A 19391-nucleotide genomic window follows, 5' to 3' on the forward strand; every position below is an offset into this window, starting at 1 on the left:
CGAAATCGTGGGAGCATCACTATTGTCTCTGCGAGTTTGCCTCTGTTTCAACTCACAGCAACATGGTGAGGGAAGGTCGCTCGCCTATATGCACACGAGGGCGACAGGCGAGGGGACGTCGAGGTGAATCGTGCGTGAATGCGCGCAACTGTACGCAGAGGAGCCCAATTTTAAAAATAAAACCCGTTGCGACGGATCGCGATGAACGCAGGGCCTAGCGACTATGCGCGACCGCCCCTCATCTAGCCGCTCGACGACGCTCGACGTCGCACGCATGGTCGAGAAAACGTCGAGGGCGCGTCGCTGTACGACCCATAATAGGCGGGCAATATCGCGCTCTCTCTACCATCCATCCCCCACACACCACACATTATATATATATATATATATATATATATATATATATATATATATATATATATATATATATATATATATATATATATATATTTATATATATATATATATATATATATATATATATATATATATATATATATATATATATATATATATATATATATATATATATATATACACACACACACACATACACACACACACATACACTAAACAGAAATTAATCTTGGCACCTTGCATATCCCGACGCTCTAACGCTAAGGTTATTATTTCGGCTGATCAACTTTATAGGTTTTCAATATGGTAAAATAATCCCCATCTGGCAACGCCAGTTGCTTGTGTCGATTCAGATTTGATAGTCGGTTGGTAACGAACACCCAGTGCTTCAAGTAAGTAGTAGCCTGTGCTACCCTCCCTTGCTGTCGCTGATATTACTTTATTGTTTCTTGATTCTAATTTAGCAGTTCTTAGCCTGGGGGTCGTGATCTCCTGGGAACAAAGTAAGTTGTTTTGAGAAATATTGGATTTTATTCGTATGGTGTAAGGTTTTCTGCATGTTATACCGTATTTACAACTTCTGTCATAAATTGTCAGTGGAAAGAGTTTTACAGTCTGTAATAACTTGCTAACAAGCTAATGAAGTAGTCAAGAGAAATACATTATAATTTTACTGTGTACTCTAGCTAATAATTTTACTGTGTACACTAGCTTATAATTTTGCATTTTGTTAAACCAGGCTATTATTTTGCATTTAGGAATACTATTCTATTATTTTTCCATTTATGAACACTAAGCTATTATTTAGCAGTTAGGAATAATATGCTATTATTATAAATTCATGAATATTAGGCTATTATTTTGCAGGCGGGTAGGGTAGCGGCGTGTGGCAGGACAGAGTGCGGTCGAGCTTTGCTCGCCAACGGTTTTTCACACCCTCCTGCTTGCTCGCTGCCATCTCGCTCTCCGAAGCAGCGTCGCTGCCATACGCACGATGTACAAGGTTGCTCGCATAATACGCTCGCATACACCGCGACCCCTTGCGTTTGACGAGGGTATGCGAGCGCATACTGCGATGGTCTCTCGCTTAACCGTGCGAATAATCGTGCGATTTGGCCAATATCGCAGACTTCTGCGAACTTTTTTAACATTTCAAAATGTTCGCGCGACGGGCCGGCACCCGCAAGTCGTGCGAACTTTACCGCGTGACTATTGCTACTAATCGCAGGGACGTCGCTACGATGTCGAGCGTATATGCCGATTTCGGAAATTTTCAAAATCGCCAACCGTCGCAGAGCGAAATCGCGGATGTGTGATCCCAGCAAAACTCGCAGAGACAATAGCGATGCTCCTACGATTTCGTGCATTTTCAAAATCGCCAACCGTCGCAGAGCGAAATCGCAGATGTGTGATCCCTGCATTACATTTCTCTTACCCGGAGCAGCTGTGCTTTTGAGATAGTAAACAAAAGGGTTGGTTGGTAGATTCACTCACTTCACAGTTCTGATTGCGCGTACACAACCATGTTTCGTGGTAAGTGCACAAAGCGTTAGTAGGTAATGCCACTTTCTCGATATAAATCATGGCTATGGCTTCAGCAAGTGAGGCGGGACTGTCAGGGGCTGGCCAGGCGAGGCACTGCATATAAACAAACCACCACCACGGAGCACGCGGTGGCGGGGCGTGGAAGGGCAGACTGCAGTAATAATAATGATAATAATAATAATAATAATAATAATAATAATAATAATAATAATAATAATAATTCACAGAATACAGTAACTATTACTGATCTGGTCATTACTGTTGACTGTTTACAATGATACCATGTTTTGTCTGTGTAAGGTGTTGGCACCATAAACAACACGGACATCTTGTATCTACACCTACAATGGCCGTCTCTCATCTACATCATCAAGACAATAATCTAACAGACTTGTTAATTATATATCTTAGAATTATTTTCATTTGTAATCGTTATCAAAAAATCTTTAAACATAATGTTACGCCAGTGGGTATTGTTTGTGTTTGTGTAGGCGTGTTTGTGTGGGTTACGAGTTTGAGCCGTGGAAGAGTTTTGGGCGAGAGGTACGGGTGTGTGGCGGTGCCGCGGGCCACAGTGGCTGCTTGAGAAATGACAGCGATGGGACTGCGTGACTGAGCTTGCGTCCGGTGTGTCCGTGTGCCTGCCTGTGTTTGTCTCTGTTGTGCTCTCCTTGTGGCTGGATTTTCTGTATTTGTGCCCAGAGGAATAGTGTACGGTGTTTGGAATATGTCAGTAAACGAGGAACAAGTACAGCTTGTCTTTCTTGCGTCTCTGCCTCTGGGCTCCCTCCTTGGTCTACGGCCGCGTGTGTGGCGTCCCTGAAGGAGCAAGTCTTGGACGGTTCTGGCTTTCACTACCCTGTGTTTAAGCACGCCGCCTGCCTGCCCGGTGTTGGTGGGTTGGGGGTGGTGTAACAGTATATACTTCTTTCTGGGGACATCTGGGAACTATTGTGTCAAACGTAGGTGTTTTGGGTGTTGGTCTCGTACCAGTAACAATAACCCTTAGGCCTACCAAAACCTAACTATCGGGGTATAAGACGTAGGGTGATTTTTCGATTTTTTCTTTTATAAAAAGTGCGTCTTATATGCAGGAAATACAGAATATTGTATATTTTATTATTATTAATCTCATGATACTTAACTAGAATTAGGAAACAAGTGGTAGTATTTCGATACCGCGAAATAATTAGAAGCGGTGTGAAGAGAGTCCCGAAACGTCATCAGGGGTTCAAATGATGATGTGGTAATGCTAATCTGAGGGGCTTGAATAGCCAGCGCCGCTTTCTATGATACAAGACTTTAGAGCAAAAACATCTTAACCCGCACTGTTAAATTCTCATATTTTGAGAAATACACCAAGGGAAAAGGCTGTTAAGCGTCAGATTCCAAGACCAAGCTCGACCTCGCGCCTGACTACTCTCCAATTTGGACCCGAACCAAACCCAGCCTTCTGCCACCATCTTCTAAAAAAGTAGATTCTTGATACCTCAACGTCTTTCTCCCGAACCTCCAGAATCCACAGCTAAGTTACAGACTTGGGATGGCCATTTCTATTTGTCTTAGCCTGAGGCAGGAGTATGGGGAGTATACCAGGAAAATTCACTTCCTTGATTGTAAGGTGGTACTTTCTGTTAATTCTGAATTTTGAATTATTTCCACAATAAAGTCATGAGTACAAGTTAAAAAATACCAGCTGCAAAAGGAATGTTAAGTTTAACTTTGCATATAGAGTTATTGATGCTTGAAACGAATTGGAGGTGGAGGTGGTGTGGACAAGGAGCATCCACGACTTTAAGACTAAGGCAGATTAAAGCAGATAAAGACAAAACAAGATTATCTTTAATCCTGTAAACTACAACGAAAGTCAGTAAACACTAAATGAGCCCTGCCCCCTCCCTCTAAATCTAAGGTAACATTGACTCCTAATCCCAAGCTCCTTTCATCCAACCAGTCGGCTCTCATAGCTATGAAGAGGGGGCAGGGCTTCTGGGTCAGCGTAGTGTGTGCAGACTTTTTTATAGTTAGTATTTCCAAACATGCAACAAGCCAAGAAAGCTATCGAGGAATACTAGAAACAGACGTCTCTTCATTATATCATTGATGACTGGCACGGCAAGCATTTTGAGGATGACGGTATTGGTGAGTTTCTAGCTTCCATTGCGCCCTTCTACCTCTACTTTCAGTACACCTAAGAAGAGTAGACAGTCCTTATCCACAGAGTTATATACTAGGTATATAACTCTTTGTCCTTATCCCTAGAGAAGAAGTTAGAAGTTCTTGATCGCATTGATACTGTCCAGAAGACTTCAGTGATTGTGCATGCCATGAACTTGCCAGAAAGTACAATCCGATCGATTCGGTCTATTGCTGAGAAGATACGCAACAGTGTGTTTACACACCTATATATAAATATTGTTTAATCTACCCTAAATTCACTTTACTCAAACTCACGAGGAACGGACTACGCACGTAAATCGCGAGTTACCTGTACTATATGCAATAGGTCTGTATCAGAGAACACTCACAGTGGAAGGCTGAGATGGCAAAATGCTTGTCATGCAAATTGTCTGTAAAAAGACTTCCATTTCTAGTGCTACTCAATGCCTCGCTTGGCTAGCTGCATGCCTGAAAAGGCCACAATGTGTGCCATGCTGACTATCTTACAGACAGATAAAAAGTGTTCTCCTCCTGTCTTACAATTATGTGCAGCCTTTGGAAGCTTTATCTTTCAAGGATAATAGTAATACAAACATGCTAATGGATTGGACCCTCAAGATTATACATGGGCCCCAAAGATTTAGCTTGGGACCTCATACAAGTGCCCAGGCCTGTTTTGTAAACTTGCAAGGTTGCTGATTATAATTTCAAATAGTACTGGCACTGCCATCTGCAGAAAAATATATAACGAAACAAATGTCTGTGAAATTAATAATATTTTGAAACTCAAAATTAACTTTATTTCATGGTATTTGTCATTGTTGTCTGCATATTATTGAAACCGACAACTATTTCCCATGCATAGGCTATCATATATTATTCACAAAACCGAACACGCTGGGTGACAGCAGGTTGCCAGAATATGATTATGAACACCTCAGACTCAGGTGCCACAACCATAGTGGTGGTGGTGGTGGTGGCAATAATAATAGCTGCAATAACAATATCCTAATCATCATAAGCAACATCACCATCATCTCATCTTCGTTATCATCATCACCACCATTGCCAGTAAGAAAACCGCACCAAACCAAACACAACCCATGCCAGCCCAACCCAATCTACCATAAGCTTGCTTTACCTGACTTGCAAGATCCTGGTGTAGCCACAGCAGAAGTCCGGCCAGCAGGTCATGTGCTTCCTGCTGCTTCTCGCTGGCAAACTGCTCATCCTGCAGACTACATATGCCCTGCAAACACATGCTTATAATTATGTGCTCCCTTGTGTACAATGAAGGAGGCAGGACAAGTACAACACTGCATCTATACAAGTACAAATGTTATCGGTTTTATGTTATTGCCGTTGAGGTGCTTATTTTGCAATAAAGAAAAAATATATATAATGCCTGAACATGCTGCTGCACGAAAAAGATGCTGAATTTCAATCAGTTTTTGTGTAAGGTGTTCTGATCCCCCACCCCCTTGAAAGAGCTTTAATTGTGGGATGGAGTAAATACAGACAAAGCATGGGAGCTCCAGAACTAATCTGTTAATGGGATGAAATAGTAAATATACTGGTCAACTCTTCCATCAGAAAGTTGGACAACACTGGGATGACCTTGAGTAGAATGTATTTTGTGAGGCCACAGGCGGGTGTAGTGTCCTGGAGCAGCTGGGTTCAAGTTCTGCCTGTCACTACAAGCTGATAATTTTCAGTCATTGCCGAGTCCCCACATGCTGTCCTAATGACCACCTGGACCTGGACCCCAGCAAAACTCTCTTAAGAGGATTAAGTGGAGTACAAGAGGGAAGAATGAGCAACGCAAGAATGGTGCCACTATGAAACACTTGTTTGCACCCCTAATGGGCTGCGGCCAACTAACATAATCATGAAAGGTTAATGGTGCTATAGGCTAAACGTTAAAAAAATAATAAATAATAATAATAAATATAAATATGAATATGCCAATGAAAGACAGCAAGGGCGGCAATACTTAAGCTGATTTTAAGAGGCTAAAGAGTCGATCAGAGGAGAGGAGTTGATAGGATGCCTTTTAGCGTCTTATATAATATCCTTTTATAATTACTAGTGTTTTGTATAATACATTTTTTCCCACATAATCTTGGTATTCTGTTCTTTTAATGAACATTTTTACTGAGCGATGAGGGAAGTGTTACACTAGCACATTTTCTGTCATCTTTTGTTTCTTTTCTACAAATGCCACGCCTTTCTTGGTAACGCCAGGAGTGGCTCTGCATCTCTTGCCTTTGTCTCATGCCTGTGGAGTGATTGCACAGGAACCCAACGATCCTCATCCTGGAAGATAAATACCAACCCATGCCAGAAAACATGCTAACGTAGCACAGGCCTTAGGGAGGGGAGAACACACCTTGAAGTATGCCAGCTCTCCCTTCTTGAGTTTTTTCACGTCATCCATCTTGGTTATGAGAGAGTTGAGAGCGTGAGCGAATATCTTCTTTCCTTTACCTCCATCACCCAGTCCCTTGCACCTGTGGGGAGGATTTTTACGTATATTTACATAGATATAGAGTTCACGCAGACCCTATGATCCACACTAATGCAGGTCTATCCCTAAACCTAAGTGAGACTACATCAAACGGCTACCAAAGTGTTGCATTTTTGCTTTCATGAATATTAAGGGGGAAGGAAATGGTGGATGAGTTTATTTTTAATGAATGCACTGAAGATGGGCGTTTATTTAATTGTCAAAGAACGATGTTGATGAAAGAGAATTTACTGTAGCCTAAATCTATTAGTTTGCAGTCAAGTTTTGTCTATTATCTCTCATTTGCAGCATGTCGTCAAGTTTTGTCTATTATCTCTCATTTGCAGCATGTCGTCAATAATAAGGAGTTTGGTGGAGAGAGAGAGAGAGAGAGAGAGAGAGAGAGAGAGAGAGAGAGAGAGAGAGAGAGAGAGAGAGAAACAAAGGAAAAAATAAACAGAAACAGAGACAGACAGACAGAAACAGACAGACAGACATACTTAAAGAGAGAGAAAAAGACACAGACAGACATGGAGACAGAGAGAAACAGATTCAGGGAGAAAGTCAGAGAAACAGATAGACAGAGAATGAGAGAGAGACATAGACAGAGAGAGACGTAGACAAAAAGAGAGAGAGAGAGAGAGAGAGAGAGAGAGAGAGAGAATCAGGGGGAATGAGTGCTCACGCCTGGGCCAAGAGGGCGGGCAGTCCGGGGGTGTGGTAGAGGCACTGCAGGACAACGTTGAGGTAACAAGTGTTTCCAAGGTTGGGCAAGCGACAGAGTCCTCGTCCCTGCAAGACCACATCATCATCATCATCATCATCATCACTAGCCATTATTAGTCATTATTAGTCTTCCTCCAGTATACACATTCCCACTTGAAAATAGTAAACACTAATTATTAGTAAGTGTCAGTTCCCCAGTTCGACATGGCAGGTTCGCGCGCTTCCATTTAGTACGTTACTTTTTTTAGAATTTCCTTGTGACACCCTTGAACTGACATCTTCACACACACACACACACACACACACACACACACACACACACACACACACACACACACACACACACACACACACACACACACACGCCAAACAAAAAGTTGCATAAGCCCCAAATCGATAAATCCCACTGAAATACCATCTCCATATAGCATGAACTTCTTTGTTACCTGTCTTGCTTCAAATACAGGGTCTACTGTAAGGAATGAGAGAGAAAAAATGTCACAGGGAATCTCTTTAGTGTCAGATGTTGAGTCGAAAACCTGACAATGGTGAGTAATGTTTGATGTGGGTGCTTACAAAGATACTGTGTTGAGAGAGAGAGAGAGAGAGAGAGAGAGAGAGAGAGAGAGAGAGAGAGAGAGAGAGAGAGAGAGAGATAACAGAGACCTAGAAACAAAGACAGATGAACAGAAATAGAGACTGAGAGAGAAGCAGAGAGAGATTTAGGCGGGTATCACACGGGAACGATTTTGCTCGGGACCCAGATCATCGGGCGGCAACACTCGAGGGGCTGCTGATGGTCCGTGAGGAAACTAACCACACGGGGATGCTACGTTAGATGGGCAATCTTAGTCTAGATCTTGACTTTAACATGTTTTCTCTTGAGAAACGTCGCCTCCGAGGAAAACTGATCGAATGTTTTAAAATACTTAATGGCCTGACGAATGTGGACAAATCAAAATTGTTTATGATCGATGACACTTTGCGAACGAGGAATAATGGCACAAAACTAAAATGTAACCAAGTAAATTCAGACTGCACCAATTTTTTCTTCACCAACGTTGTAGAGCAAAAATGGAATAAGCTCTCACCTTCAGTGGTCCAGTGCAACACGACTGACTCCTTTAAAAACAAGCTCGACAGACAATTCCTTCAACTTAATTAATATTAACTAAAGTAGAAATGCAAAGTTTTGGAGCCATCTCATTGAGGTAGAATCAATTAGGTTTAAGGACAGATCACCTAGTCTGGACCATAGGGTTTGTGTGGTCTGTATTTCTGTGTAAATCTATGTAAATCTCCTCTTTGATCTCTTTGCATGGTGGGAAAACCAAAACTGTACCACTTATTCCAAGTGGGGTCTGACTAAACTATTGTAAAGTAAAGCGGAAGTATTACTTCTTTATCTTTGAATAAAAAGTTTCTTTTAATGAAGCTCAACATTTTACTTGCTTTATTTGCTGCATCGATGCATTGCTGTGAGAATTTGAGGTTTGACGCGATTTTGACACAATGGTCCTGGACGCATTGAACGCTTTTGAGTTAATGCCACGCATTTTGTAATCGAACCTCTTATTTATTGTTCCAACTTGAAGGACCTGGCACTTACCTACATTAAAGGGCATCTCCCATCTATCAGACCAAGCTGAAATTTTATGCAAATCTTCTTGAAGGCTTTGTTCGTCTTCTTCAGTAAGAACCGAGTTACTAATCTTTGTGTCGTCTGCAAATTTTCTAATGAGATTATTGATTTCTACGTCCATATCGTTGATGTAAATAATGAGAAGGGCCAAGAACCGAGCCCTAAGGGACGCCACTAGTGACAGGCGCCCACTCTGAGTTAAATCCGTCGATCACCACTCTTTGTTGTCTGTTGCTCAACCAATTCGCGATCCATTGGTGTACTTGACCGTCAATACCTAGTTGTTTGAATGTTTTAAGTAATTTATGGTGTGGAACTATCAAACGCTTTTTGGAAATCAAGATAGACTACGTCCAGTGATTTGGTTACGTCATAAACTGAGAAGAGGTCGTTATAAAAGGTCAGTAGGTTTGAGAGGCAGGATCTCTTGTTACGGAAGCCATGTTGTTAATCTTTAATTAATGAGTGACTTTTAAGGTAATGCACAATTTTGTCTCTAATTATGCTTTCGAGTAGCTTATCTGCAACTGGTTAGACTAATGTGCCTGTAATTACCCGATTTTTTTTATCTCATTTCATAAAAAATCGGTGTTGCGTTAGCCTTTTTCCAATCTGAAGGGACAATGATTTGTGGCAAGAACATATTGAATACAGGTGTATTTCGCTCTTTGTTTCTCAAAGTAGTACAGGATTTTTTTTTACGGCAAAGGAGACAGTTCAAGGGCAAAAAAAAAAGGAAACTAATTTATAAAAAAAAGCCCGCTACTCCTACAAAGAGTCCAGAGGAGTGGCCGAATGATACATCAATTTCGGGAGGAAAGGTGTCCTGATACCCTCCTCTTGAAAGAGTTCAAGTCATAGGCAGGAGGAAATACAGATGAAGGGAGATTGTTCCAGAGTTTACCAGCGTGAGGCATGAAAGAGCGAAAATGCTGGTTAATTCATGCGTAAGGGATATGGACAGTAAAGGGATGAGCGGCGAGGCCGCGGGAAGGGGGGAGGCATGCAGTTAGCAAGATCAGAAGAGCAGTCAGCGTGAAAATATCGATAGAAGATAGAAAGAGAGGCAACATGGTGGCGAAATTTAAGAGGTAGAAGACTGTCAGTAAGAAGTAAGAGGAGGAGAACTGATGAGACGAAGAGCCTTAGACTCCACTCTGTCCAAGATAGTTGTGTGAGTGGAGCCCCCTCTCTCGTGAGATGCAAACTCCATACGAGGGCCGACAAGGCCCCTGTATATGGATAGCAACTGTGCGGGGGAGAAGAACTGGCGGAGAAGATACAGATCGCCTAATCTCGAGGAAGCTGATTTAGTGAGAGAGATGTGAAGTTATCAGTTAAGATTTTGAATTAAGGATAGATCGAGGATGTTTAGTGTTGAAGAAGGTGACATGAGTGTTGTCGAAGAATAGGGGATAGGTGTTTGGAAGATTGTGTCGAGTTGTTAGGTGGAGAAATTGGGGTTTTGAGGCATTGAAGGACACAAGGTTCCTTTTATCCCAATCGGAAATGACAGCAAGGTCTGAGGTTAAGCGTTCTGCAGCCTCCAGTCTGGAGTCATGTGATTCCTGTTGAGAGGGTCTTCTGTTGAAAGAAGTTGAATAATGCAGAGTGGAGTCATCAGCATATGAGTGGATAGGACAGTTTGTTATGGAAAGAATATCATTGATGAATAACTGGAAGAGAGTGGGTGATAGGACAGAGCCCTGTGGGGCACCACTGTTGATAGGTTTAGGGGAAGAACAGTGACCGTCTACCACAGCAGAGATAGAACAGCCGGAAAGGAAACTGAAGATAAAGGAACAGAGAGGGATAGAATCCGAAAGAGGGCAGTTTAGAAAGCAAGACTTGTGCCAGACTCCTTCGAAAGCTTTCGATATTTCTAGCGCAACTGCGAAAGTTTCACCGAAACGGCTAAGAAAGGATGACCAAGAATCAGGTAACTGAGTAAGAAGATCGCCAGTAGAACGCCCCTTGCGGAACCCATACTGGCGATCAGATAGAAGGTCAGAAGTGGAAAGGTGCTTTTGAATCTTCCGGTTAAGGATTGATTCAAAAGCTTTAGATAGACAGGAAAGTAAAGCTATAGGACGGTAGTTTAAGGGATTGGAACTGTCACCCTTCTTAGGTACAGGCTGTATGAAGGTGTACTTCCAGCAGGAAGGAAAGGTAGATTTTGACAGGCAGAGGCGAAAGAGTTTGACCAGGCAGGGTGTCAGCACGGAGGCACAGTTTTTAAGGACAATAGGAGGCACTCCATCAGGTCCATAAGCCTTCTGAGAGTTGAGGCCAGAGAGGGCATAGAAAACATCATTCTGAAGAATCTTAATAACAGGTATAAAGGAGTCAGAGGGGGGATGAGTAGGAGGAATATGCCCAGAATCGTCCAGAATGGAGTTGTTACAGGAAGTTTGAGCGAAGAGTTCACCCTTTGAGATAGATGAGACGGCGGTGCTGCCGTCAGGGTTAAGGAGAGGAGGGAAAGAAGAAGAAGTGAAGTTGGAGGAGATATTTTTGGCTAGATGCCAGATGTCTCTGGAAGATTTAGAGAAAGCAAGGTTTTGACATTTGCTATGGATGAAAGAGCTTTTGGGAAGTCGAAGAATAGATTTGGCACGATTCCGGGCGGAAATGTAAAGATCATGGTTAGCGGGAGTTCCAAGGCTCTAGTACCTTTTGTGAGCTGCATCCCTCAGGGCTCAGTTCTTGGCCCAGTACTCTTCATTATTTACATCAACGATGTGGACCTATCTCTATACTTTGTCAGGTCCTGGACTTTTATTTGTTTTAATGGATTAGAGAGCATTTAGAACTTCGTCGGTACTTATTACAAATTTAGGCAATACATGAACGATATTTACGTTAGTACTGTTGTCGTCGCTGGTTGTGGTGGTATTGGCGGGATGAGTATTAATTAATTAAATGCCGAGGAAAAATAATTGTTTAACTAGTTCGCAACGTGTAGGCTGTCAATCACCAATTCCCCGTCTCTGTTAGTTAGAGGTTCAATTCCACTTCTGATTGCCTTCCTGTTGTTTATATAACTGAAGAAGAATTTTAGATTATTTTTTTTTAGTTGGCAGCAATGTTTTCTTCATATCTTCGCTTTGCCTGACATACATATCTTTTTACTCGCCGCCTGGCTTCATGATAAAGCCTAGTGTTTTCGGGCGTGTTTTGCTCTTTCTTTAGTCTGTAAGACAATTCTCTCTCCTTAATCCGAATCTGCTTAATTTCGCTATTAAACCAAGGTGGACTTTTATTAGTGTTACTTCGCTTCTCGCAAAATGGGACAAATGTGTTCTGCTGAGTGAGTAAATGATTTTTAAAGTTTAGGCAGGCTTCCTCTACGTTGCAATCATCTGGTAGTTGTATTTCTGTAAGTTTTTTTCGGATTTCTACGATATTTGCTATTTTGAAATTGGACACCTTTACTTTTTTATCAGTCACTGTTGTTTGAGCTCTAATATCGACGAGCATTAATTTATGATCGCAAGAACCAATATGTTCTCCTACCGTTACATTACTGACTAGGTTATCTTGGTTCGCTATAACAAGTTCTAATATGTTATTTTGTCGAGTTGGCCTCAGGAACCATTTGACTTAGGTAATTATCTTCTAAAAATTCGATCATCCTATGTGACTTTCTTTCTGTACCCGACACTGACGCCCAGTCAATATGAGGGAGATTAAAGTCTCCTAATATCAGTGAGTCGCTGTTATTAAGTGACTGCCTTAACACACTGTACATTTCAACATCATCTTCGAGTGATTGCCCGGGAGGCCTGTAGGTGACGGATATATTTAAATTGATTTTTACAATGTTTACTCGCACGCACAAATGTTCAACGTTACTGTCTCTTGGTGTTCTGTCAGTGGGTTGCAAATAGCTTTTGACGTAAAGGGCGACACCACCACCTCTGCGGTTAATACGATCTCTGCTAAAGAGTCTGCAGCCATCTGTGTTGTATTCTGAACTTAAATCAATATTTGTGGTATCAATAAATGTTTCGGTTATAGCAATTACATAAAGATTTTCTTTTGAAACAAGACATCTCAATTCATCAAACCTTTTCCTTAGGCTACGGGCATTGAAACATAAGACTGTTATATTATTTTGAGGTTTAGTAATGGAGGTGGTGTTACTTGCAGGTTCACGGTTTGGCGTTTGTTGTGTTGCATGCCACCTATTTACACGGGCGGTGTAGAGAGTGTTGTAATACAGTGAATTTACCGTACCCAACGGTTATGTTTCTCGCAAGACCTCTCCAGGACAACTCCACAAAAAAAAACACAAACCACTTACCACTAATACAGCAGGGGTGCCGGGCTTTCCCCTGCAAGCACCTCCCAGCGTTACAACGATAATCCTAACAGGCCTGATAGTAATACCTATTTGTAATCACTGTAGGAGGCACTTATCTTTCGAAAGGTTTCAAAAGAAGTGGTCTCTTGAAGTACGTCCTAGAGGAGTCCTGTTGTCCTCGAGACTAAGTATAAATCAGCACTGCCGCGAGTTAATTTGGGGCGAAAGCGCTGAGGTGTTGTTTCCTTGAGAGCAGATGATGTAGTGGGCCGAAAGCCAACCACGTGGGTCTGAAGGGGTATTTTGAATTTCCCTCGCCAGATAGCGTGGCTTTCGATCGGTTAAATTATCCTTGCTCTTTAATAATTCCGCAAGGGGAATTATTTATTATTTCATGAAAGGAAACACTGAACTATTGTTATTCCTTTCATGGTAAATGTGTTTAGTCTCAGGCAGTGAATACGGTGATATTGTCTCGGGATGAGCGAAGTATTAAGTACCATCCAAGGCTTATTTGAGCTCAGACGATACTCATAGTTGGCTTGAACTCTTGGCCCGAGACTAGTTCCATAAGGGAAATAGTTAATTTCTCTAATCCTTTGGTTAACTGACCTAATTCCTAACAAGAGACGCGGCCAAGAGCAGTTTTTTGTCCGGGTGTCACGTGCTGCATCGTTAAGGAGCCTTCCGAATCTGCTTGCTCCGACGGGGGACAGGTGGAGTACGTCTCTTTGGAAGGGCTCACCTTGTCCGTAGAAATTGTCGCAAGCGTCAAAGAACTTGATGTCAAGCTCCCTGCAAAGAGTCTGTAAGCTGTTGTTAAGGCTGAAGGCCTGAAGGAAGGGAGAGGAGAGAGAGCGAGAGCTATCAATAAACTACTATAAATAAACTATCTATACAACTACCTATAAAAATTCATAGTACAAACAAGTGTTAATAGCACAAAAACTGTGCTAGATCGGCGCAGCATGACCCTCAAACACACCCCCAACAATTTATATTATGCAACTAGGGGTCTAAAATGGAAAATGCTGAAAACTAAAGATGGCGCCACTATAAACACTTGCCTGCGCCACATCGGGCTGGGGCCGACCATCAGGCCTACCGGCGCCACAGGCCAAGACGTTAAAAAAAAACTGCCGACTTTGTTTATAATGCCATGTTGAAGGGTTCATCAGGGCTAACAAATGTTATTATACAATGTCATGTCTACAATGCATGGGTAGGACAGGAAAACAACTTGAAGAGAACTGTAATATATATATATATATATATTATCAATGTGCATATTAATGTATGACTGTATGTGTCGAAACACATGATCAGTGTCACCATAGGAAGCTAGGGAACACGTAGGCGCTAGGGTGTGCTTATGATGTACTTACGGAGTGCTTATTGGCCGTGAGAACTGTGCTGAGCCGACGGTGGAATCAGCAAGACTCAGCACCGGAAGATCAACACTTCCGGTGGATTATCTACGCACACTTATACCTCCACCGCGGACAGAAGGATCACAGTGGGCCGCGAGGACGAGCACATCGCCCTCTTCAGGGTGTGCGGGCGACAGTTCACATAAACTTTGTAACTATTGTGTAAAACTGTAAATATAGTTAAAACTAATGACACTTTTAATATACCAGAGAGAGAAAGAGAAGTGAACTAAGTGAACAAAAGTGAACTTTACGGGTCCTCTTGGCCACACATCATCTACCTCACTTAACTAAAGGCTATTGTGTTATCTCACCTACTACAATCAACTTGAGAAGCAGGCCACGGTAACACTGGCCCTGTGACGAGTGAGATAACAGTTCGTGCCTTAAACTAACACTTAACACGAACCACCTTAAAAATAACACTAAAAACGTATAACATAAGTGGTGGCAGCGGTGAGTCGCGGGGTCGCAACTTTTAGGTGACCGAGCGATGTAATATATATATTATCAATGTACATATGAATGTATGCCTATGTGTCGAAACACATGATCAGTGTCACCACAGGATGTTAGGGAACACGTAGGCGCTAGGGTGTGCTTATGATGTGCTTACGGCGTGCTTATTTGCCGTAGGAACTGTGCTGAGCCGACGGTTGAATCAGCAAGACTCCGCACCGGAAGATCAACACTTCCGGTGGATTATCTACGCACACTTATACCTCTACCGCGGACTAAAGGAGGCAGATCACAGTGGGCCGCCAGGATGAGCACATCGCCCTCTTCAGGGTGTGCGGGCGACAGTTCACATAAACTTTGTAACTATTGTGTAAAACTGTAAATATAGTTAAAATTAATCACACTTTTAATATACCAGAGAGAGAGAGAGAGAGAGAGAGAGAGAGAGAGAGAGAGAGAGAGAGAGAGAGAAGTGAACAAAAGTGAACTTTACGGCTCATCTCGGCCACACATCATCTACCTCACTTAACTAAAGGCTATTGTGTTCTCTCACCTACTACGATCAACTTGTGAAGCAGGCCACGGTAACACCGGCCCTGTGACGAGTGAGATAACAGTTCGCGCCTTAAACTAACACTTAACACGAACCACCTTAAAAATAACACTAAAAACGTATAACATAAATGGTGGGTAGCGTGGTTACGAACTACTCCGAAGTGTTATAACTCTCTAATATAACATAATAGTGAACATTGTGTGCGAGCGTGAACAGTGTGTGAGGGCAGTGAACGCTATCGGACACAGCATGCAAAACGCTGACGATCAGCGCGCAACCTTTACTGCCCCGTGAGTCGAGTCAGCACACTGCCCCGCCCGCCTCGCCCCACAACTCCACACAACAAGCCTTCATCGGAGGTGTCTATGAGGCACCCCATCGTTTACCTACGACCCAGCCTGTCGTAGGTTGGCACTTGTCTTCGCCAGTCAACCTCGGACCTTTTGCGGGGGCGTGGTTGCTCCACCGCCCATTAGGCTGGTTTACACGGACGACAGTTTTGCCACGACATGCCACGACAAATGTCGTGACACAAGCTGGGCACGAGAAGGCCACGAGAAAAGTTGTCGCGCATCTATCGTGCCCTTGTCGTGCACGCCCCGTGCAGGTCGCGACAATTGCTTTTACACACACGAAAACGGGCCACGACAAGGGGCACGAGGGGCGTTTCAGGTGGCACGAGGCTGCCACGACAGTTCATCTTCTGCCACGACGGGCCACGGGGCGCCACGAGGTGTCGTGCCCTTGTCGTGAAGGGGCTACGAGGTGGCACGACAGAATGGGCACGACAGATTTAACATTTTTCTCGTGGCACTGTCGTGACCAAATATTGAGCATGTTCAAAATTTTTCGGGTTGTCGCGACAAGGCCGCGGGGTGGCACAACAAAGTCACGAGGAGTCCACGGGCTGCCACGACAGTTGTATTTACACGGACACGAGGTGGCACGACAGTTTGTCGTGGCATATCGTGGCAAAACTGTCGTCCGTGTAAACCAGCCTATTCCTCCCCGCTACCAGGCGACGACGACGGCCGCCTCCCTCACCGCTGCCCAGGACGACGACGCCTCCCTCGCAGGCAAGCCAGCCGAGGATCGAGGAGTAGCAGTGTTCCGGTTTGCAGTCTTCACGTTTTCATGATATTCACATTTTTAGCTGACACTACATTAATACGGTTCCAGTAATTACACCACTTGTACCAATATTTTAGGTGAAATTACTTTTATGTTCACGTGTTTAGGCGTGGGGAGCACTATCTAATTTTCGTTTTTCAGCTGTTGAGTTTCTGACATGTGGATGCTTAGTATTTTTCCTGAATTGTAACATCGTTCGTATCTTAGGTATAGTCATTCATTTTATTTTCTCCTGTCTTTTATGTGTTTTATTGCACAGTGGAGGAGGTATTTTTATTGTGCTAATTACTCACTCGTTATTCTTTTCCTTTTTTTCATGCATTTTAGAAGCATCTGGAGCGAGTGAGCTTCCAGTTAGCGGTGAATGATCATTACCTTTAGTTCAGTTCAGCGGTAATACTTTCCTTTTTACTATATTCCTCTCATGAAGCCTCATTTTACTAATGCCTCTTTTTAAATGGCAGGACAACCTGACCCGGAGTTAAAAGCTTTGACCGAAAAATATCAGAAGTTGGTAAAGGACTCGGAAGATGTCGTCAAGGATGACGGTTACCGTAACCTAAGGAGTGGTGCAACTCATAAGAGGGTTCCTACTCCTCCTCCTTCTCCTTCCCACCTGCATGATAACCAAGGTAACTTAAATAACCAACAACCCACAATGGCTACTAATACCATTAAACTTCTGCCGACTACGGCATCAGTCAGGGCTTTCGCAGGCAATGAAGCGGATTACACTGCTTAGGACTTCATCCTACAATGCGAGGATGTCATGAATAATTCATTTGTGTCAGAACCGGGAGATAAAATCACCTTCATTAGATCCAGGAACAGAAGCTTCATCTCTCATGTGCACCAGCGCGTTCATGGAACCGCAACAAACCAAAGATTATGACCAGTTTCGGTCACATTTTCTGGAATCATTTGGGGGGAATGTTAAACACAGCCTCGTCAAGGGCGTAAATGTAGCTGTGACCACCTTGATTTCAACTGTTGAGAGTAAAGGTCTTTTTGCCGGGCAATTGAACGCCTATGGGTTGTCTACTAATTTGAGCTCATATTTGAGAGCTGGTGGCTGGACAGAGGGAGAGAATATGTCTCTATCTAATGTGATCAAATTTCTGGAATTTTTCATGTACATGGCTGTCATCAAGGGTCAGTTTCGAAAAAGTTCTTTATCCCTAGCCTACGGCCCCACTGACAAGTTGCACGATTTCGTCCTTAAACTCAAGAACAAAATTGAGGAGAAAGACGGGAGCGCCAGTTCCCACTGTAGCCGCTGTCCAACAGAAGGCCGCTAATGTTAGCGCGTCCTCATCGGTGGTGGCGTCCGCCACCGAAAAGCCTAAACGTCACTGTTCTTATTGTCAGCGAGACGGTCATACGATTGACTATTGTATAAAACGTCACCGGGATCGCAGGGCAAAGAAAGAAAGAGGAAGCTCGCAGATGTCAGGCAAGTCTGCTTCTCAGAAGACCCCGGCCACATCAAAAAGTCGTGCCGAGGGCTATAACACTGGCAAGTCCTGTTTTATCCAGAGGAGTGTTTCCCTGTGATAGAGTTGAAGAAGGAGCGAATAGGAAAGTTCGTGAAGGGGTCGGGGGAAGCCGAGCGCCCCTCAAAAAACGACCCAGGGTAGCAACCCGGGCGCCAGAGGAAATTGAGACTACAGTGCAGGCTGAAAATAGTAGCTTGTTTGAATCTGTTGTGGCCGCGTGCAGTCAGCCTGAAATTATGGCACTTAAAGTAAAGCTGGGTCCGCTACAAGCGTCATTTGCGGTCGACACCGGCGCTGCGGTTAATGTGTTGTCGGAAAAGACGTACATAGCTTTAAAACGCGCGTCGCGGGGAGGCCGCTACCAGCTACGACTCTCTGACCTAAGCCTTTGCGATGTCACCACCGACAGGCTGAACATCCTTGGGGTTGTGTGTTTGCCAGTGAGTTTGGGACGAAACACCCCTGTCATGCGTTTGGATTTTTACGTGACGTCAAACTTTTCACTACCGTCTGACGGTCTTCTTGGGTTGTCGTCGCTGAGGTCCAACCGCGTGGTAATAATTCCAGATATTAATACAGAAAGGTTTCAAGGGAGATGTTACAAGGCCATGGATCAACCTGTGCGCTTCGCTTCTCCCTGGGAAAGAAAGGAAACACTCAGCAAGGGTCGGGAAAGTGCTTCTTTAGCTGAGTCGGTAGTGCATACCGTTCCGACTCTTTCCACGGTGTCGGTGCATGACGCGGGCACCACCTCACTTCATGATAAACCACCAACACCACCTGATGTTTTCAGGGGATGGAAAAATATCAATGCGATAGTCGTAGGGAATCATGAAATCCCTCAACGAACCGCAATGCACATCCCCGTGTCAGTCCCTAACGCCACCGTAGGTTGTGACGTCTGCCTAGAAGGGCCTAGTCGTGTGAACACGCTAGCGATAGAGTCCACCCTTAACACGGTACGCGAGGGAAGTAGGACCGTAGCTTTAGTGGTTAAAGCCACTGGCGGTCCAGTTACGCTAAAAAATGACGCCGGCGACAAGACATGTCAGGCCTCATCTGTCGACTCTTTTGTCA

At 43.6% G+C, this 19391-nt stretch overlaps 1 protein-coding gene across 4 annotated transcripts in view; it reads right to left on the minus strand.

Annotated features, from left to right (window-relative positions):
* The window catches only part of LOC126984331 (ubiquitin carboxyl-terminal hydrolase 8-like), a 109854-nt gene that overhangs the window by 52112 nt on the left and 38351 nt on the right, over positions 1–19391 (minus strand). For all 4 annotated transcript variants that reach the window (XR_007736591.1, XM_050837954.1, XM_050837946.1 and 1 more), the window contains 3 exons: positions 7254–7360; positions 6452–6572; positions 5204–5311 (listed from right to left, as the gene is read on the minus strand). Coding sequence is in view for 3 of the 4 variants with exons in the window: in XM_050837954.1 (XP_050693911.1) it covers positions 5204–5311; positions 6452–6572; positions 7254–7360 (336 nt within the window). In the remaining variant the exon portion in view is untranslated. The remainder of the gene's footprint in view (positions 1–5203; positions 5312–6451; positions 6573–7253; positions 7361–19391) is intronic.

This window comes from Eriocheir sinensis, chromosome 5 (genome assembly GCF_024679095.1).
Source record: "Eriocheir sinensis breed Jianghai 21 chromosome 5, ASM2467909v1, whole genome shotgun sequence".
Taxonomy (NCBI): domain Eukaryota; kingdom Metazoa; phylum Arthropoda; class Malacostraca; order Decapoda; family Varunidae; genus Eriocheir; species Eriocheir sinensis.